The sequence below is a fragment of the Diadema antillarum genome, unplaced genomic scaffold (assembly GCF_040938485.1).
Source record: "Diadema antillarum isolate AM-2024a unplaced genomic scaffold, OU_Dant_1.0 seq00001648_RagTag, whole genome shotgun sequence".
NCBI classification, from domain to species: domain Eukaryota; kingdom Metazoa; phylum Echinodermata; class Echinoidea; order Diadematoida; family Diadematidae; genus Diadema; species Diadema antillarum.
The window spans coordinates 1-19,636 of record NW_027272349.1 but is presented as its reverse complement, the minus strand read 5'-3'; the positions used below and the strand labels follow the sequence as shown (position 1 = coordinate 19,636).

Below are 19,636 nucleotides of genomic sequence, written 5' to 3'. Positions count from 1 at the left end.
TGTGCTAAAAGCCACTTACTAATGACAAATACATGTTAAAGAAACACACACACACACACACAAAATCTCTATCTACAATTGTACATCATGATGGACTACCGAATTAACATGAAATGTTAATTGTACAAAGTAAAAAAAGTTAATCTATTTTAGTTAGGAAATATGTTATTACAAAACCTTGTGAAATATCTGTTGGAGGAAATAACATTTAAACATACATATAAGCCACTGTAATAACAATAGATAATCGTGGCATTGATAATATTAATGATGAGAATAATGATTTCAAAAAAAAAGAATAATAATAATAATAGCAGCAGTATTAAGGAAAACAAGAATATGCATACCATCTATTTTTTGTAATCCAAGACATAAGTACTACATCTGTATCTCAAAGCCAACACAACACTACGCGTAGTAGACTGTCCATGTGTCACTCAATGCAAACAGATATACAGGAGGCAGTCTCATAAGCATTACACTGCATATGGGGCAAAATTGGCAATGATACGGTTATCTAGTGCATAGGCTTGCTTCACAGAGTTTCATTGTATGCTTGTCTTAGGGTCTGGCAATATAATATTAGCCATTTATAATTAAACATCATAACTTGGAAGCCCATGTTCTGTCAAAACAGACAGAGGTATATCAAAGTACAGTTAGTACTCACAAGGTATGGTTGAAGGCATCTATCTCTAGGGATCAACTTTTGCACCATCATTTACAACTTTCTTTATTTTTTCACCAAAGCCAAATGCCATCTCTGTTACCTAAGGGATTCAACAGAATATGGGATTGAGGATGTTTCATATAGATGGGGGTGGGGGGGGGGGGGAACCTACCAGTCATAACTGACACACAACAACTCCTCCTAGGGTGATCATAGTACTTGCTTGCTCTAGGTCACACAGACCTTTTGGAATGACTCTTAGCCTCAGGATTCAATTAACTGGTATCATCCTGGTCAGAAGCCTGGAGTGTTAGAGAAGGAGACTGAGGGTATCGAGGTCGACTGGTGGTAAACTCCTCCTCCAGCCTGGTGTATTCCATCCTCCCGAGCCTTCGCAGCACCCAACACTGTGTGTATGGACAGATGAAGAGTACGAGAATCTGCCTTCACTGGACGGAATTCGAAGTCTCGTCATATGAATGCGAAGAGAATGGCTTAGATAATGCGTACCTGTGTCATGTAAAATTCACTTGCAAAAGGCCATTACAGAAAAAAGGCCATTACAGACAACAGGTCATATCATTTGTCATCAGCGATGAGCTATATGCACATCTTTGTTGGGTAAAATCCAAATGCAAAAGGCCATTACAGACTACAGGTCATATTTGTTGTGAGCAATGTGCTATAATGCATATCTGTGTCATGTAAAATCCAATTGCAAAAGGCCATTACAGACTACAGGCCATATCATTTGTTGTGAGCAATGTGCTATAATGCATATCTGTGTCATGTAAAATCCAAAGGCAAAAGGCCATTACGAAACTACAGGTCACATCATTTGTCGTCGGCGATAAGCTTTGGCTTATTCATTGCAATTGCATTGACATCAAAAAGGAAGTCATGAGGTTATCTCCAGTTTTTAATGGTGTAAATGTATGTGAGTCTGTACTATTCAAGATTGTGGATATAACATTGTGCAGCCGACTGGCATGGGAGGTCAAATAGGAGTGATCCTATCGAAGGATCCGATACGGTCTGAGGGACCTTCAACCTTGAGATAAGAACATTCTTTACGTTTTAAACAACAAAAGTCACCATCTGTTTTATATGATAGGTTAGTCAAAGTTTTGTGAGAATAAGGCACACCATCGACATGGAATTTTCAGTCACCGCCATTTTCCCAGCATCATCACCATGAGGTTTTGTTCCTGCTATGCACAGTGCAGACCAGTATTTTATTATCATTATTCTTTTTTTTTAACTGAGAATATATTATATCTTTGAGATTTGGAATAATCTCTTTACATCACTCACCTTAATAGTATGAGACAGCTCAACCCCAAATGCCTGTGGGGAAAAATGAGTACAAGGGTTAATATTGATTCATCTTCTACAAGGTTCCTTGACAATCATTGCATCATAATCTTGATACATTTACTGGTACCAGAAAGAGAATTCCTTCAGTGGTATACAACTTCCATCAAATATTACTACTGCACTGATTGGAAATATAAAGCTGGACAACATACAGGTATCGATGCTATTAAAAAGATCTTTAAGAGGATAAACATGAAAGCAATTGTCGCACACTGTATTAAACCACTTAATCGTAGACTGCCTTTTGAGATATTACTGGGCAATCAATAATATACTGTCCCTGAAGCTAAACCAGGTGATAAGTAAACATTTAAAAGGTGTATCTCTATAAAGAATACTGCATGTGTTGGTTTTCCTGAGCAAGTAGGTATACAGTTAAAACATCTGACAGTCTGTAGATTATAAATTAAACCCATCATATGTAACCTAATTTTCCCTAGCCATCTCTCTGTCCATTTTTCTCTCTATTCACCAGTGTAGTTATCTATATTCTCTATTAACATTTGTATCCTTTTGACTTACCAGATAACCAACAAAAATGACGTAAAGGACTCCAAGGACAGCAATAAGGAGATATGTCCACCAAGGACTGCTACTAATTTCCTACAGGGAGAACAATGCATAACTATATATATAAACAACAGAAAGGTGAAAGTGTCATTAAATGTGTCTGCTAAATCTCATTATTAGAATGACACCAATTACTTTATTGCTCATTCATTGATAAGAAAAATGTGGATGACTTAATTCAACTGTAAAGTACTATCTTATAATGGTAAGAGATGAAGTTTGTCATTTTGCAGGAAGCATCTCTGAATTCAAACAATAGAATTTCATGTTGCTCTTGCAATTTCTCTTATGCACAAGCACAGAGGCTAACAAGTAGAGGGAAAACCATGTATGTGCTTTTTTTGTACAGTATGCAATTAGGGGGTGTTTCATAAAGCTCATCGTAAAGTTACGAACAACTTACGAGCGAATGGTGATCAGTTCTCATGCTGAGTTAAAGAAATTCTGATAAGTATAGCACATCAGAACTGATCACCAGTTGCTCGTAAGTCGTTCGTAACTTTACGAACAGCTTTATGAAACAGGGCCCCAAGGTCTGTGAGTCTGCATCTTTGCACATGCCTCTGTCTGTGGATACCTTTCCCTCTCTATTTCTTTGTATGCATGTTCGGGGGATCATGTGTGTGTAAATGCCTCCAAACATGGACTTGTCTGTCAGGCAAATCACCTAAGTTTATAGATATGCATAGAAGGTATGATATTTTTGTGGTAACTGTGGATTTACCACAATTCAAATCACAATAGCATTGTCATAAAGCCGTGTCTAAGTGTATTTGCACAATTAAAGACATGAATTAAAGAGACAATGAAAGTTGTCTTACTGCAAACACCAGGTAAAAGTTGACCCCCATCACCAAGATGGCCAGAGCCCATACAATGACCTTGGTAAACCTGAAATATAGGATAAAACAAAAGAAAGCAACAACAAAAACATATTTACAGGTTGTAAGATGCATCTGGGCAAGCAAAAATATAATGTAATTAAGAGCACTGGATCACACTTCATTTTGAAGTATGCCATTATGAAGTAACTGCAAAGAAAGTTGAAGACATAAAATGGGCCATTATTTGGTAAATGATAAGTCTATTTCCTAGAAAAAACAAATTACATGGACCAACTCTAACAGCAATACACAGCATTGAATAGAGAGTATTACTAGTAACAAATGATGGTTATCTTGATATACATGAAGTGGACAACAGTAATCAACTTTATCTTTCTCATAATTAAAACTGATCTCCGACAAAATGTTGAAGAAATTGAAAAATCCCCTTGATACTACTTGATACTGTAATCCCTCTCGCAGCTCAAAGAAGCTATACTGGGATGAAACTACACATGTGTGCCATTGGGAGGTGCCATGGTGATGATCTCTATTTACAATAAAAGTGTGCACTGTGCGAGTAAAATCTGAATGCATCCTCCTTTAAAGGATGAGTGATCCAGAAGAAGGCTGCAGGGTTGTAATACATGGGAGAGCAGCTTCTCTGAATGTTGTTAAGGTGGTGGCATGTACAACTTGACTAGGTAGGCGGTTCCAGATCCAAATTGTCCTTGGAAAGAATGAGTACTTGAATGCATCAATAGTTGTCTTGGGTATGTTGAACTTGAGGTCATGATCGTTCCTTCCATAGTAGGTTGCAGGGGTAACCGCTGAGGGCAATGGTAGGCTTACCACTCCATAGTGGATTTTGTAAAAAAGTGAACATTGGTCCAGGAGTCGCCGGTGGTGTAACGTGTTCCATCCGTGTGCCGACACCAGACGGGTAGATGATGTAGACCATCTGTAGTCACCAGCAACAAACCGGGCTGCTGCCCTCTGCACTTGTTCGAGGCTGTTAATGGACGTCAAGGTGTGAGGGTTCCAAACCTCAGAGGCATACTCCAGTTTAGGCCTAACCAATGCTGTGTAGGCTCTACACTTCACTTCCTTTGAGCATGATGGCAATGTTCGGCGTATAAGTCCCAGGGTCTTGCTGGCCCTGCACCTGATGTTTTGACAGTGTGTATTCCAGCGTAGGTCAGGTGTTACAGTTACTCCAAGGTATTTATACTCCGTAACTCTTGGAATTACACCATTCTGAAGGTGGTATTTGTAGATTTTAGGATTGCGTTTTCGAGTGATTGACATTACTCCGCACTTCTTGATGTTGAAATTCATGAGCCACTTGGATGACCATAATGATAATGTCTGGAGATCTTGTTGTAGAGTGTTGTAGTCATCTTCTGACCTAATTTCCCGATAAGTCACACAGTCATCAGCATACAGACGGATGGGTAACGACATGCCATCCTGGATGTCGTTGATGAACAGTAGAAAGAGGGTAGGGCCAATAATGGAACCCTGCGGAACTCCTGATGAGACCTCCTTCCACGATGATTTGGTTCCATCAACGACTACAGCTTGTGACCTATCAGCCAAGAAAGCACATATCCAGTTGAGAGACTCTCCAGTAATGCCATAATAGCGTAGCTTAATAGAAAGTCGCTCATGTGGCACCCTGTCAAAGGCTTTCTGGAAGTCTAGAAAGATGACATCAGATTGGCTGCGATTTTGGAGTGTCTGAGACCAGTCATTGACAGCAGAAGTGAGTTGTGTTGTAGTTGATAAGCCTTGTCTAAAACCATGCTCAAAATCAGTGTATAGAATTACAGTTAGTCATTGAAAAATCTTTAAGGATATTATTGATACTGCTTTTTAAGACACTGTGATATGAAAATAAAGCTCTCCTACTTTGCCGATGTTTCTATCAAACAGTCACCATGTGAGATCCACACATGTGTCGCAGCTGTACAACACGTGTGGCCTTTAAAATCCTTTAAAATCCATTGCCATCAATCTACTGTGATTCCCCATAGAGCTACTAGTGCCCAGATTCTGCAAAAGAAAGGAATAATGGGATGTGAACTGAGGACACCCGATGTCATGTCATTTTAATCTAAGACGTAACTGGCCTGGGTTACCTTGAGTTCTGGAATTCCCCCATGAGCCTCTCCTGGCTGGTGAAGTAGAGGACTGGGAGAAGGGCAAAGGGCAGCTGGATGCTCTGGATGACGTTGATGACGTTGTTGAGTTGGTCCAGTGCTTTTGTGGCCAGGACGGCTACCAAGATGGTGGGCACCATGGCAATGGAGCGGGTAAGAAGTACCCGCTTCCACTTGGCCCAGTGGATGCCTAAAAATCCCTGGAGGGATGGAATGGGGGGCAGGGATAGACCGCGAGGAGTCAGGGAAGGACAGCATATACTTCTAAACTCGTGAACGAGAAGGTTTGCTTCTTTTATATTACTATCAGTTTGCCATTTTAAAAAGAACCACTTCTCAAGCTGCCCTTATATGTGTGTGTGTGTTTTTCACTGCCTCATTTAAATCATCCGTGTTCTAGTCTTTTCTGTGATCTCAAGTCAACAGATACACAATCATTTTGTATAAACCCATGGACAATTTGGTGTAATATACATGTACAGCTTGCCTAAAAACGAAACCTAAAAGGAGTAAAGGGTAAAGCTCCTCTTTGCTAACTACTTCATGTGCAGTAACTTATATGATTGGATGTTATAAAAGAAACACTGATACAGGTATGAGAATGAGTGTTGGAAGATGTCTACGTAGTTGGGAATACATAAATAGATATAAATGATATAATATTACCTCCATTGCAAACTGTCCTGCATATGTCCCCTGTAGAAGAAAAAAACAACACAGTAACAAATGTAATTAAAAATGATTATCAGAGGCATCATTATCAATTACAAAGGATAACAGATATTGATAAATCAAAATCTTGCATTTTCAAAAGTCACTTTTGAGTAGTTACCACAGTCACTTGTTGACTATGAGAGCTGCCTTCATTGCATATAAAATAATAAGGTCATTAGGAACATAACTTTGAACATGAAATATTGGGCTGACCATTATTTGGAATGAAGCAGCATACTTTTCATTATTATGAAGAATATGTGCAACTATTCAATGCAAGTTTGTATGGAAAAACAAAGCAGCACTGATGATCTTGAACAGTGGGGGACTATTGCATCTCTCTTTCCATCTATGAAGCTCATTCTAATCTTTTAAACTGACTGAGGTGCATCGCTCCAACTTACAGTCATGGTTGAGCTTTGCCCGGCTGCCAAGATCCCGATGCCCCAAATGATCTTCATGGCATTGCCATACTTCTCACCGATCCACAAACCCTGGTTGAAAAAGAAAGTGAGCATCACAAGAAAGAGAATTGGTTTTGTGAAAAGAGTGTGGTTGTAATAGTCTGTTTTACAGTCACTCTCATCAAGAATGCCAGCTTACTTAATGAAAATAAAGTTAAAAGAAACATCTGCAAAATAAGTTCCCACCAACAGAAAAAACAATCTATACTAGAAGATGACAATGAGTTGATTTAATCAACAGTATGACAGGGCTGCCAATATCCACACATTTCAGACAAACAAAACTGCTGTCTTTGTGAAACAAACCTCTTTGTATAAGAATGTTTCTGCGCTTGAAATATTTTTTTTTGTGTGTGTGGAAACATGTAAAGTATATGCAGTATACAAATCGCACACTTTTCTTTCATAACTCACGATCTAGCTTGTGCTGAACATCAATGTGGGTTTCAAAAAAAAAAGACTTATGATAACAAAGCATCAAAATTGGCAACACCTTTCAAATTAACTCTCTGTCAAAAAAAGAAGAAGAAGAAGAAGAAGAAGTACAAAGTCCACCCATTTGAAAGGAAGGAACCAGAAAGAAGAGGGCAGATTCCTTCTGTACTTACAGCATTCATCAGACTTGGGTTTGCTCTCTGATAGAAAGCAGCAGCGAAGACGGCCACAACAAAGAGGTTGATGAGGAATGAAATAAACAGGGCTATCGCTGCAAGATATCAATGGAGAAGAGAGTCGGACAATGATGCCATCATCTTATTACTACCTTAACACCACCACTACTCCAAACTATGCATCTTGTCAGGGTCAATTCCTCCAACTAGTCATCTGAGCAGAAGTGCCTCAAAGTTTAGAATGAGCACTGGGTCAATGCTTTACTTGCACTTGTAAACCTTTCTTTGGTCTCTAACACTATACAACACTACAACTAAACATTGCTATAGCAGCCTCTTCTTGTGGAAAATTTATTGTGATACTGCACTCAGACAGTAAAAATTGACATACATTTCCAAACATACTTGTGTTGCTCACTGTAGATTTGTTTTTCCTTATTCTTTCATGAAAGTCCTCATGAGCATACAGTCGACTTTGTACGTTTCACAAATACTTGGGCTGCCTGATTTGCATACATAGTTGCAATCATTTTCACAAGGTAAATACACACATGCTCTTTTTGTATTTTATTTACAAGCCTTCATACTCTGAACTCTTTAACCCGTAGAGTTCTGCAGGAATTTGGCAGCAGAAACTACCACCTTGAATTCTACTGCATATCATCTCCAGGAGAGAGATTAGATGGAACTGTTTGAAGTCCTTAAAACTGAACAAAATCTGGAAGAGGCAATCAAAAATTTGCACATTTGAAAGAGGGACAGGAACTTCAAGTTTCTAAAATGTATGAACAATATTCAAGAGTCAGTCATAAATTTAGCAGTTACAAGGCCTTTGAAAATTCTTTAAAAAAAACAGTTGTGAAGGATAAAAATGGGGTTTAATTGAAATGGAATCTTTTACTCTACCTCATGGAACACTTGCAAAGAACAGTAATACTCAAAGAAAATGTACAGTATCAAATCACAGAAAAGTGTTTGGAGGGATTTGATGGATTAATGTATCAAACAGAATTCTGCTGCAACTAAGGTGCAAGAGGATGACCAGACGACGGGTGAATTACCTGACTCTATAGAGTAGTATATGTTGGCCTCCCTCACTCTCCTTCTGTCTGTGTGGTCTATCCTTCGACTCTGCAAGGAACAACAGAGGCAAAAATCATAAAATGTAATTCAAACTGAAAACTATTTCCAGCGCTGTTATGCAAATTGAATTCCTACTGAAACATACTTATATTGCATGACACCATTATCTAGGGAATGGCAAGGTTGAAGAGGAATAAGGTAACATGCTTCCACTCCAAGACACTTGTCAATACAAAGTGACAACACAAAAGTGGTCTGAAAAGTATGGCTTATGACCTTTTAATGACAAAAGCTTTCTAGTCAATTTTTCTTATTTTAATTCATTTCATTTCCCCTGTTTGCATTTCAATGATTCAAGGTGCTTTTGGCTACATGATCAACAGGAAATAAAACCTCAAAAGTTAAATATGACATTTTGATATTTTGATGTGTAAATGAAAACATCACATTTACCACATACACATATACATGACTACTAAACTTAAAGTATGCCAAACCTGAAAGTGACATCACTTTATTGAGCTGGGAAGCCCTCTTCATCAAGAGACTTGCAACTACATTGTATTTCAAGCTGTGGTGATTGCATTCATAATGGAGGCAGACAGGAAATATGTAATCAATTGTGAGTACTTGAAGTTTTTTGCTGAAGTAAATTGCAATTTAAAATAACAGCAAACCTCTTTACAGACCCCAGAATTTCACAATAAGACTACTTCCAACAACCACAGGGGCGGATCCAGGAATTCTGTAAGGGGGGCGTGACTAATATTTCTGGTGGCACTTCCGGGTTTCATTTCATTTTTTTCTTTTTATTTCTTTTGTTTTTCATGAAAAATAAAGGGGAGGCGTGCGCCGGTTGCGCCCCCCTCTGGATCCGCCACTGTAACCAGACCACAAAAAATGGCCTTAAATATTCTGAAGACTAACCAGAACCAGGGCTGAGTGCAGGTAGATGTTGTGGGGCATGATGACCGCCCCAACAATGCCAACAGCTTGTTGGATGGCCGGCAGCTCGCATCCCTCGCACCAAGGAAACCAGAGACCCTTCAATATCTCGCCCTGGTCAGGCTTCACTGTGATGTACTATGGAGAGAGTTTGGTGGAATGCCATCATGACTGTTTATGCACTGGACTACATCGTAAATACATTCATGCAGTGAAGCCTGGTATTTCTTAAGGTGAACACTGGGTAAAATGTGCAGCTACTTCACAATACTATAATTGCTACAACACTGTACATAACAAGCAAACCTTTTTTCAGCAGAAAAATTAATCAAAATATGCCCACTCAAAATCAAACTGAAATTTCCTTGAATACCAAAGACTTCAATTGATTAAAAAAATAAGAAACATTTTATCATAATTATAATCATCAATACTTCTATGTCACTAACTAACATTACAAATTGATTTCTTTTCAACATTTGTACTTTATTATGTGAGCAGAAATTCTGCAGTCTAAAAGTGCAATGTTAAATTTTTAATCGAATTCCTTCTTTCTCACTCTTAAATCTAGTTCTCTTCAAACTGGATGAAAACAAAACAGATTAAGTGCCCTGCTGGATAAAATACCAACTCAAAAATTGCTGGGAATATCTCATAACAGACAACAGCTTTCCAAAAATTCTGTTCCTGCCATGGTGGCGGCTGCAATGTACACTATGCTACATTATTAAGATCATCTTTTATTCAACGAGGCCCATGAATGCTTTCTTGGAATGTAGTGTTAGATGAACAAAACAAGATTGAGGACAAGAGAGTCTCTGTAACCTACCATGTAGAAAAAAGAGAAAGCCATTGTGGAAATCAAGGCGCCAAAGAGAGCCTCCAGCTTTCGCAGACCTGATGGAAAGAGGAAAAATGGCAGAACATTACAATGAAAGCACTAGAAAACCCCCTCATTTCCTCCAAATGTTGAAGACATTAGAAATCCCAGCAATCTTTCTGTTGTGAGATGACACTACGGTAAAATGAAAGAAAAAAAAGGAGATCTTGATGGGTTGCACTATGATGGTCATGAATATGCAAATATATGTCGGCCTTGGCTTGTGTGTATCCTACATCACTTCAGTAGGTCTCTCTTTTATCAGAGGCATCAAGTGAAGTGTACCAGTAGTTGAGATTTATTTTCTAACAGTTGATAAAGTTGTGCAGAAGGAATGGAAACATTACCTGCTTGTTCCAGAAACAGGAATGTAAAGGTGTCTATACCAGTGATGAGGCAGCCAGCAAAGATTGGAATTCTGCAGAGGACAGAGATAAGAGATCACAGAGGTGAGGCTGTGATAACAAAAGTTTGTTTGGATTTGTTTTTGTTTTGACCCTGTGCACTGGCAATCAATCTGTGTTTATCTCACATGGTAGTCACTCTGATGATATCAGTCAGACTACTATGCAGAAGCAAGGTGACTCACGTGAAAAAGCCTCACAAACTGTTTGCAAATTAGAGTTCATGCCCAAACTTCATGTCAGGGACATGACTCCAGCACCTTCAGTTAGGGACTGATGCATTTCATATGATTTGCCATTGTCAACAGGTTTATTTTATACAAATATATCAGGCTTGAGAGGTTCTGGTTAAAACCATGTGCCTAAGGTGACTTCAATAGCACTGTTTTCTGAGAGGCGCATCCCAGAAGGAAATAGTGCTGTTGAAGTCACTGGAGGCACATAGTTTAACTGCCTTACAAATCATTTCAAGAGTAACAGCAAAGTAAGTGGGATTCATTTTATTGGACTCTGACAGGACAAGGATTTTCACGGTGGAAATAGGTCTATGTTTTGTCACTTCCAATGCACTTGACCAATCAGAGGACACAATTTGTGAGGGATATAATAAAAACTTCAATTAACACTTTGAACAAACTATCACTTCTATGCAATTTCACTTCATGCTAAAATTATTACTGCCCTTTACACACCATAATATGTGAAAGTGGTGAAAACCAGCACACGGCATCATAAGGCAAGTTATCGTGAGTCAGCTGACTAGAAATGCAGCCTCATGAAAAGTAGTGATCAACATTCCTTGGAAACCAACCAGCATTACGGACATAGTTCTGTAACAGGCAATTTCACAATCACACAGGCACAATCTTAGTGTCTCTTGACAGGTCCTTGCAGCGTGACTGTAGTTTGCCAACTTACTTTCCACTGGAGAGCAGATTGATGGCAATGGCCGACCCGACGACCTCTTGGATGTCGGAGCCTATGATGGCGATCTCGATCATGAGCCAGAGCAGCAGACGGGGGAACCTTGGGTACTCCCGGTAGCACACCTGCGCCAGATGATACCCTGTAATATAACAATTTTTTCGCAAGTGATTGAATTTGTGATTGCAAATGCAGTAATGAACGGAGAAATGTATGTATGCACGTCACATTTATGTCGGGGTCAGTGTTAATATTTTCATGTGCTGTTAAATTTGTAGATAGCACCTGATTTGCAAAAATGGCAATGACACAAACCATATGAAATAAACGGCATATACAGTATTATTTCCTTCATCTGGTTTGGTAATTACTCTACGTTGGTCTGTTTCGTGCTCTTTCCTTTAAAAATTCGGGTAGGCATGATTCTGTTATTCTACTCCTTCTCTTGACCTATTCTCCCTCCCTATCTTACAGGAGCCCACCATGTCTTACAATATGTCTTTCTGCCACCTTTTTTTAAATCTCTCCTTAGATGTGCAAATCAGGTTTACTTTCTTCTCCCTCTATCCATTCATTATTCGGTTCCATGACATTTGCTCTTGCGACAACTGCTCCCATGAAATATCTGCAAGCTAAAAGCAAACATAAATTCTACCCACAAACATAACCGTATCCCTCATCATAATCCTCACATCAAACTACACCTAAAACCCCATAACCACCCTAACCCCAAGTGTCCTTGGAGAAAATAAGACTGGGGCAATTGCTGCAGGAGCAAATGTCATGTCACCAATTATTCACTTATCTCAGACATTTTTCCCCACGCCCACATATTCTATTCCGTGACAAGAAATATCAAAATACGCTTGTTCTAGCTAACCAGATTTAAAAAGCATACACTTTACGGTTGACACACTGCTTATGGAAACCGAATGTGTCATGTGCCATTCCAATGGAGAATACACAGAGTTAAGAACATGGGTTTGATGGGTTGTGTAGTTAACAGACAAAAAAAAAAGAATTTAAATCAATGCAGATGCACAAGAATACTGAAACAATGCATATACACAGCATTCTAAATTTCAGGTGTGGTAGGATATTCGAGAAAAGAAAATTGCAGAATGATGTTGAATGACCCATGGGAAGTTACACCTCAGAGCTCCTGCTTTTTAACGAAGGCTCTCAATTATTATTTTCATAAAAGTTTCATCATGTTTCAAAAGAATTATGATTAATCATACATTTAGCAAAAAGAAGATCTGGTTCGGCACCCTACCTTTGTGACAAAAGCACATGAACAAGAGAACACACATGCAACAACCCTGACAATGAATACCATTGAATTTCTGAGAACATCCATGACAGGCCCATATAAGGAATGCCCATTGCACTTCATGCAGGTTATGTCATCAACACTTAAACAAACACCTGTAGCAATTCCAAAAACACACGTAAATTACAACTCTGGCAAAAAACAAAAAAATAATAAACAAAAACAGAATATCCAAAACGAACACAAACATACACACGCAACTAGCATTTCCAAGAAAAATCAATGTCACAACCCTATGATTACCTGTTGCATTTCCAAGGCGTGCAGCCAGTAGCTGGATAACAAGACCCATGACTGTGCACCACATTAGGACCCATAGAAGCTGTATTTGTTAGACAGAGAGTGAATCAAGACAGATAATCAATAATCTACACAAGAGGACAATGTCACAGTCATCTTCATAAAAAATAACAAATTATATAAAATTCATTATTCGTTAGTATTTAAGGAAATTATAGCAAACACAGTTATAATGAAACTCTCATTACAATGAAGTAAAGATTCAAGTCCTAAAATCATTGTTTATGTATATTTGTACACTTTATCGTTCTGCAATAATGAAATTTCACTACTGTGAAAAAAAAAAAAACAACTGCTAGTCCAAATGACTTTGTTATAATGGGAATTGCCTGTATTCCAATTCTTTTTGTGTCTGTGCAGTCACTGTCCCATCATCCCACAAGACTGTCCATTCATATTGAATGAATCTAGAAGCTGCGGTAAAAGGGAAAAGAAATGGTTGCACTTCATGTTGTTTAGGGACTCACCTGTGGTTTTAGGTGTGTTTTCTTACTACAGAACATTTAAATAACAGTGTTTTCTAAAGTATTGTCCAGTGCATAATATATTTGAGAGAGCTAATTCATAGTTTCAAACATAACTAGAAATATCACTTAAGGTGATTAATACCCCCGCCCCGTGACAACAGTCTTACCCAAGGAATGATCTTTCCTTGATCTTCTGCCATTTAAATGCCGTTACCATGGCAACGCAACTTCCGACACGTCCGAAAAATATGTCTTGCACATCTTCCCACCAAGACTATTGTGTGTGCCACATTTCATAAGCTTTTGTCAAAAACTGAGGAAGTAGTTCAATCCACAAGATCTTTCCTTGATCTTCCGCCATTAATATGCCGTTACCATGGCAACGCAGCTTCCGACACGTCCAAAAAATATGTCTTGCACATCTTCCCACCAAGACCAATGTGTGTGCCACATTTCATGAGCTTCAGTCGAATACAGAGGAAGTAGTTCAATCCGCAAGATCTTTCCTTGATCTTCTGCCATTTATATGCCGTTACCATGGCAACGCAGCTTCCGACACGTCCGAAAAATATGTCTTCCACATCTTCCCACCAAGATCAAGGTGTGTGCCACATTTCATAAGCTTTGGTCAAAAAACTGAGGAAGTAGTTAAATCCGCAAGATCTTTCCTTGATCTTCTGCCATTAATATGCCGTTACCATGGCAACGCACTTTCGGGTACTGTCAAAAAATGCGTCTTGCACATCTACAACCAAAGGCACACATCTGTACCAAGTTTCATGGAAATTGGGCAAAAACTGAGGAAGTAGTTTGCAACACAAAATTTTCCATCATTTTGGCTCATAATATGTGAGCTGTTACCATGGCAAAATACTTTTTGTCACTGTCAAGAAATGTGTCATGCTGACCTATATCCTAAGACAAACATTCAATATGAATTCCATGAGAATTGGAAGAACACTGATGAAACAGTTTTGCCATGAAGCATTTTGCCCTATATTTTACCAATAACATGCCGTTACCATGGCAACGCACTTTTTGCCACTGCGGAAATATGTGTCTTGCACATTAACATATTCAGATGAACATCTGTACCTAATTTCAAAAAAATTGATCAAAAACTGTGGGAGGAGTTCGCGACGCAAGATTTGTACCCATTTTTGCCCATAATATGCCGTTACCATGGCAACGTACTTTTGGGTACTGTCAAAAAATACGTCTTGCACATCTACAACCCAAGGCACATATCTGTGCCAAGTTTTATGGGAATCGGTTGAAAACTGAGGAAGTAGTTCGCGACGCAAGATTTGCAACGGACCGACCGCCCGACCATCCGCTGATTCCTATATACCCCCTTCAAACTTCATATGGCGGGGGTATAATGATTCCTATATACCCCCTTCAAACTTCGTTTGGCAGGGGTATAATAAAAGACACCTAAAAATAGTTTGCACATTTCTTTCTTCGAATGCAGGTTTCCTTTCATATGAGCAAAGACAGAAAAAAAACACACATTTTAATTCCCACATTTCAAAGTTGCCATAGCATCATCTAAGAAGCCCACATTTTGTTGGTTGTTCAAACGAGACACTATGCATGTGTGGAGACAAGTAGCACAACACTGCTCAGTTTGATTATAATGTTCTTTCCTCCTGAACATATGACAGACTTTTGTGGACTCTCAATCAGTTGATTCACTCGTCTTTCACCTTGAAATAACCAAGAAGACAGCAACATGGAACAACATGGACATCGAGATGGACAGCTCTTGACATTAACCCTCACAGTGCTTTGTTGCCAATTGGCATGCATGCTGGAGCGTTTCCTTTACTGATTGGCACAGATGTTTGGAAACTACTTATTACTGAAGAGAGATTACCTTATCCTTCCTGTATCATCATGGTCTTCTTGTTGGACCGAGACATATTGCTACACATGAGTGGGCTTGCTGTAAAATTTACAACCGGGTCGAGTTTGGCTGGTTAACTGAATAACAATGAAAAGGCTTGGCAAGTTAAAGGTATTGTTTACCTTTGGGGCAGTGATTTTAAAAATGTTCGAGTTATCACATTTGATGCACATGTGTACGTCAGTTGTATCACAAAACATCCAACTATATAAAAATTTTGCCATAAAGCCCTAAAATATAAGGAGATATCACCATTTTTCTTACTAACCCATAATTGTAGGCGGTTTAGTCTAGAAATAATCTTAATATACCTATTGTTCAAATTTTGCATATCTAACAATACTTAACATTGATTATAACGATTAAAATTTTTACAATGGCTGTTTCTATCCCAAACTCACATGTTAGAACTATTTTGAAGCACTAGTGCTGGGTTTTTGTTTCATTTGCCAATGGTAAATAATGCCTTTAAGCCACGTCCCTGGGAAAATAAAGGGTCAAACTTTCTAAACCAAGTCTGTGCAAGTGTCAGTACTTCATTTTCATGCCTTCGATTAACATATCTGGTGGGTGTATGACACAGAAACTCATTACTTTGTTTCCTCTTCAGTTCACTTGTTGTATTTTGAAAGAAGTATATAGATAAAAATCTTCTGATTCTGTTGTTTTGTGGGTTTAGCATTTCCCAATTGTCATACAAGCAAACAGTCAGCACACAAGATCTTTTAGGGGCAAGGGAAGTACTAACCTGTGGGATACATAATTACATTCATGAAAAATCATGCTGCGGCTTGCCAGGAAATTCACAGCAGGAATAAAATCCCTTTCGAAATGTACTTTGGCAAGGAATATCCTATTATTCATTAACATCATCAACACTTCCTCATTTTGTTTTCTTAATGTACACATGACTATATGCACCAGTATGACTTTCTGTTATAATGCTTTCAAAAAAAAAATCTATAACAGACTAAGTATTTTTCTGCTAACCATGAGTCTCTTCCTTACAAGAGGGGGCATTAAATGCAGCAAAGCATATTACCTTACACACACACTGTGCAAAGGGATGGAGCCAAAGGGTACAAATTCAGGTGATTAGTTTTGATATTGCAGACCGTATCAAGGAAAAGATCAGTATTTCTCTAGATCTCTGGTTCCAGATTTCACATCAATTTTTCAATAATTTTCAATACTAAACTGTTTAAATCTACATGTACATTGATGATTACACATGGTACTTTTCTTGGTCCCTGAACACTTCATCTCCGAACTGAACTAGCAACCTATTTGGGGTACACGCTGCAATGTCACATCACTTCCTAAAGCCGAAGACAGCCAAGATCATTCCAGCAGGAAGCCTTGTACAATGTAATACACAAATGTAGTCTGTAATTGCTGTATGTCATTTTGAATATTGGATCAATATTGTATTTTTAATTGTTATATGTTGTATTCTTTATTTGGTATATTGTTTTTGTTTACCATTTTCTTATTTGTTGAAATGTTTGAATATGTATATGCATGTAAATATATGATATCTTTTCATTTTTGAAGCGCCATGAGCACTGAAAAGTGGACCTGTGCGCTTATACAAGTAGCCACTATTGTTATCATTATTATTATTAGTCATTAAAGAGCAATCCACACCATGTGTATTTGTATCAAGTTTATAGAAAGGGATAACGTTGGATAATGGTGGAAAAGTTGTTCTTCATATGATAAGGAAGCTAGTAAAGTTTCACATGCTTTTGCCAAATGGTAATATTGATAACAGTTACACAAGGAAATTAGCAATGGTGATGATGCAATCATCCCACAACTCTTAAACTAATCTGTGCACCAAGGGTAGGAATATCATGCTTTGGGTCAATAATTCAATAACTACACTATACAACCCTTTACTTCAAATGCCACCATTGCTAGAGTTATTGCAACAGAACAATAACTTGATGTAAAGGATTTTTTTTTTAAATGTTATAAACTGGAAGTACAGTGAGATTGTGTGTGATGATCAGTGTGAGACCTGTGACACTGTGACATGAATACCTCATAATCTACTATCATGGTTTCACAGATGAATAAGAAACTACAATTCTACTACTTTCTTGTTTTAGGTACTGTCTTCATGAAACCTCTATCATTCATTTGGATTTTAGGTCTTTAATCCTGTTCAATGAAGCCAAGTTGAGTATGATGGGAAATTGCACTGTAAGAATAATCCCATCTAAAACAGCCTTATATTTTGAATGGGAACGAGGCCTTATAGCGGTCTCGATAAAAACATGTCACTGGTATACCTTGTATTCTGCCACAGCACCTGACTGCAGATCCGACTCAATGTTTCCTGGGTCCAAGTAGGCGATGCTCATGAGGAAGCCAGGACCAGTGAACGCCCAGAGCTTACGGAAGCTAAAGGAAGACTGTAATGGGAGCAGCAAGCACAGGAAGTGACGTAAACTGTAACTAGAAACTAAAACTGTATTGAGAGCAACATTCTGAAATGGGCATTATCACTGACATACATAACATGATTACTTCGCATGTGATTCTTGACTGCCCTCGAGGTAATATTCCCTAAAGCTCTTGCATTTTCCTGTCAGCATACCTTCTGCTTTCGTAACCAAAATTGATGTGATGTAAACCAACAGCACAAAAAACACATGCTTAGAAAAAATTCAGCATTGCAATACTACATAGCATGTCTCTACGTACTGTACAAATTTGGATGTAAAACAAATTTCTTGGGAGGCTTGGTCTAGACAGACCTTTCCCATACTTTGCTATAGTCCACTCAATTACTGACTAAATCTAACACTCAATTAACATTATAGGCCCCACTTCCAACAATGTTATGCAGACAAGCACCATTTAATTTGAAAATAATCTATATGTAGAAGTTCTAGAGCTTATTACACATGCATGTACCAATCATTAGGTCTGCAGCATTCATGGTTTCTGCATGATACTACATAAATCAAATACATTTTGAAATATTAGCCAAATGACATAATATCTGAATTTCATTGTGACGTTTTGACTTCCATCATATTTCCATTTAGTCCGTTTTAGTCAGTCAATTGTCTTCTCGACTCTGCCTCTGTCAGAAATTTATTGAAAATGCTGGACATTTCTCCAGTCACCATATAAACTAAGAATTCACAAGGATGGATGCCCGAGTTTTTTTTTAACTATACCTGTAGATGGATAGATTTGACTTGAGACTCATGTAAGAATGACATGCCTAAAGCACCCTTTCTGAGAAGGCACAATGACATGACATAAGGAAAAAAAGTTCAGATACATGCCTGACATAGCAATCATGCTTAAGTTACATGGGAGTGCAACATCAATATCCACCTTACTTGCACGATTCTTCATGGCTGAGAGGGCATGAGGCCCAAATTCCATACCCAAAAGTTTGAAGTTTGTCATATATCTGTGATTTTGTTTTTCTTCTTTTTATCAACCTGGGGGCCATTTCATGAAGTGTTTTGATCGGATATTTTTCTGACAAACTATTACAAGCTACCAAAATCCTTGCATCTGATTGGCTGAGAGCAAATTTGTCGGACAACTTTGTCAAACAAAATGCTTCATGAAATGCCCCCCCCCCCCCTGCACTTCTACAAAATCAGAAAGGTATTGGGTGAAGAAAAGTCAAGCATTTTCACATACACTCTCAGTTTCTGGAATGACGACTGTTCCTGGAGTGATCTCGAAGCCACCGCCCTCATCTGCGGCGCGTGCGCTGGACTGGTTTCCTCCATTTTCCATTCCAGATTCCACTTTGTGGAGGTCTCCGGGGGCGGGACTCCCGATAGCTGTTCTAGTATCTCCAACATGATTCTCATTGGCTGGCCCATTTTTTGAGACTTCGGAGTGCGGAGGCATGGTTTCCATCTGCTCTGATTTCTGCTGCCCGAAGCGACCCATGGACTTTTAGCAAACTTTACAGTGGTTGTGCTAGAATGGAAGAATGACAGAGGAGAAATTACGCTT

General features: G+C 38.6%; 1 protein-coding gene across 1 annotated transcript; it reads right to left on the bottom strand.

The window, feature by feature from the left end:
- Positions 1–901: 901 nt before the first annotated feature.
- On the bottom strand, positions 902–19,596 carry LOC139711346 (natural resistance-associated macrophage protein 1-like). Its single transcript, XM_071623245.1, has 16 exons — positions 19,313–19,596; positions 17,935–18,057; positions 13,205–13,283; positions 11,623–11,770; positions 10,648–10,718; positions 10,250–10,317; positions 9,403–9,558; positions 8,454–8,523; positions 7,390–7,487; positions 6,722–6,811; positions 6,270–6,299; positions 5,583–5,803; positions 3,439–3,508; positions 2,570–2,650; positions 1,985–2,017; positions 902–1,077 (listed from the first exon to the last, which is right to left on the bottom strand). Exons 1-16 carry the CDS (start codon positions 19,568–19,570, stop codon positions 946–948), a joined length of 1,728 nt encoding a protein of 575 aa, XP_071479346.1. The 5' UTR covers positions 19,571–19,596; the 3' UTR covers positions 902–945.
- Between the last annotated feature and the right edge of the window lie 40 nt (positions 19,597–19,636).

Coding starts and splice junctions, on each gene's coding strand:
- LOC139711346 (XM_071623245.1), bottom strand. CDS start 19,570: ATGGGTCGCTTCGGGCAGCAGAAATCAGAGCAGATGGAAACCATGCCT. Junction 13,284..17,934: donor GTGCTGTGGCAGAATACAAG/GTATACCAGTGA, acceptor TAACAAATACAG/CTTCTATGGGTCCTAATGTG. Junction 3,509..5,582: donor GGGGAATTCCAGAACTCAAG/GTAACCCAGGCC, acceptor CCTATATTTCAG/GTTTACCAAGGTCATTGTAT.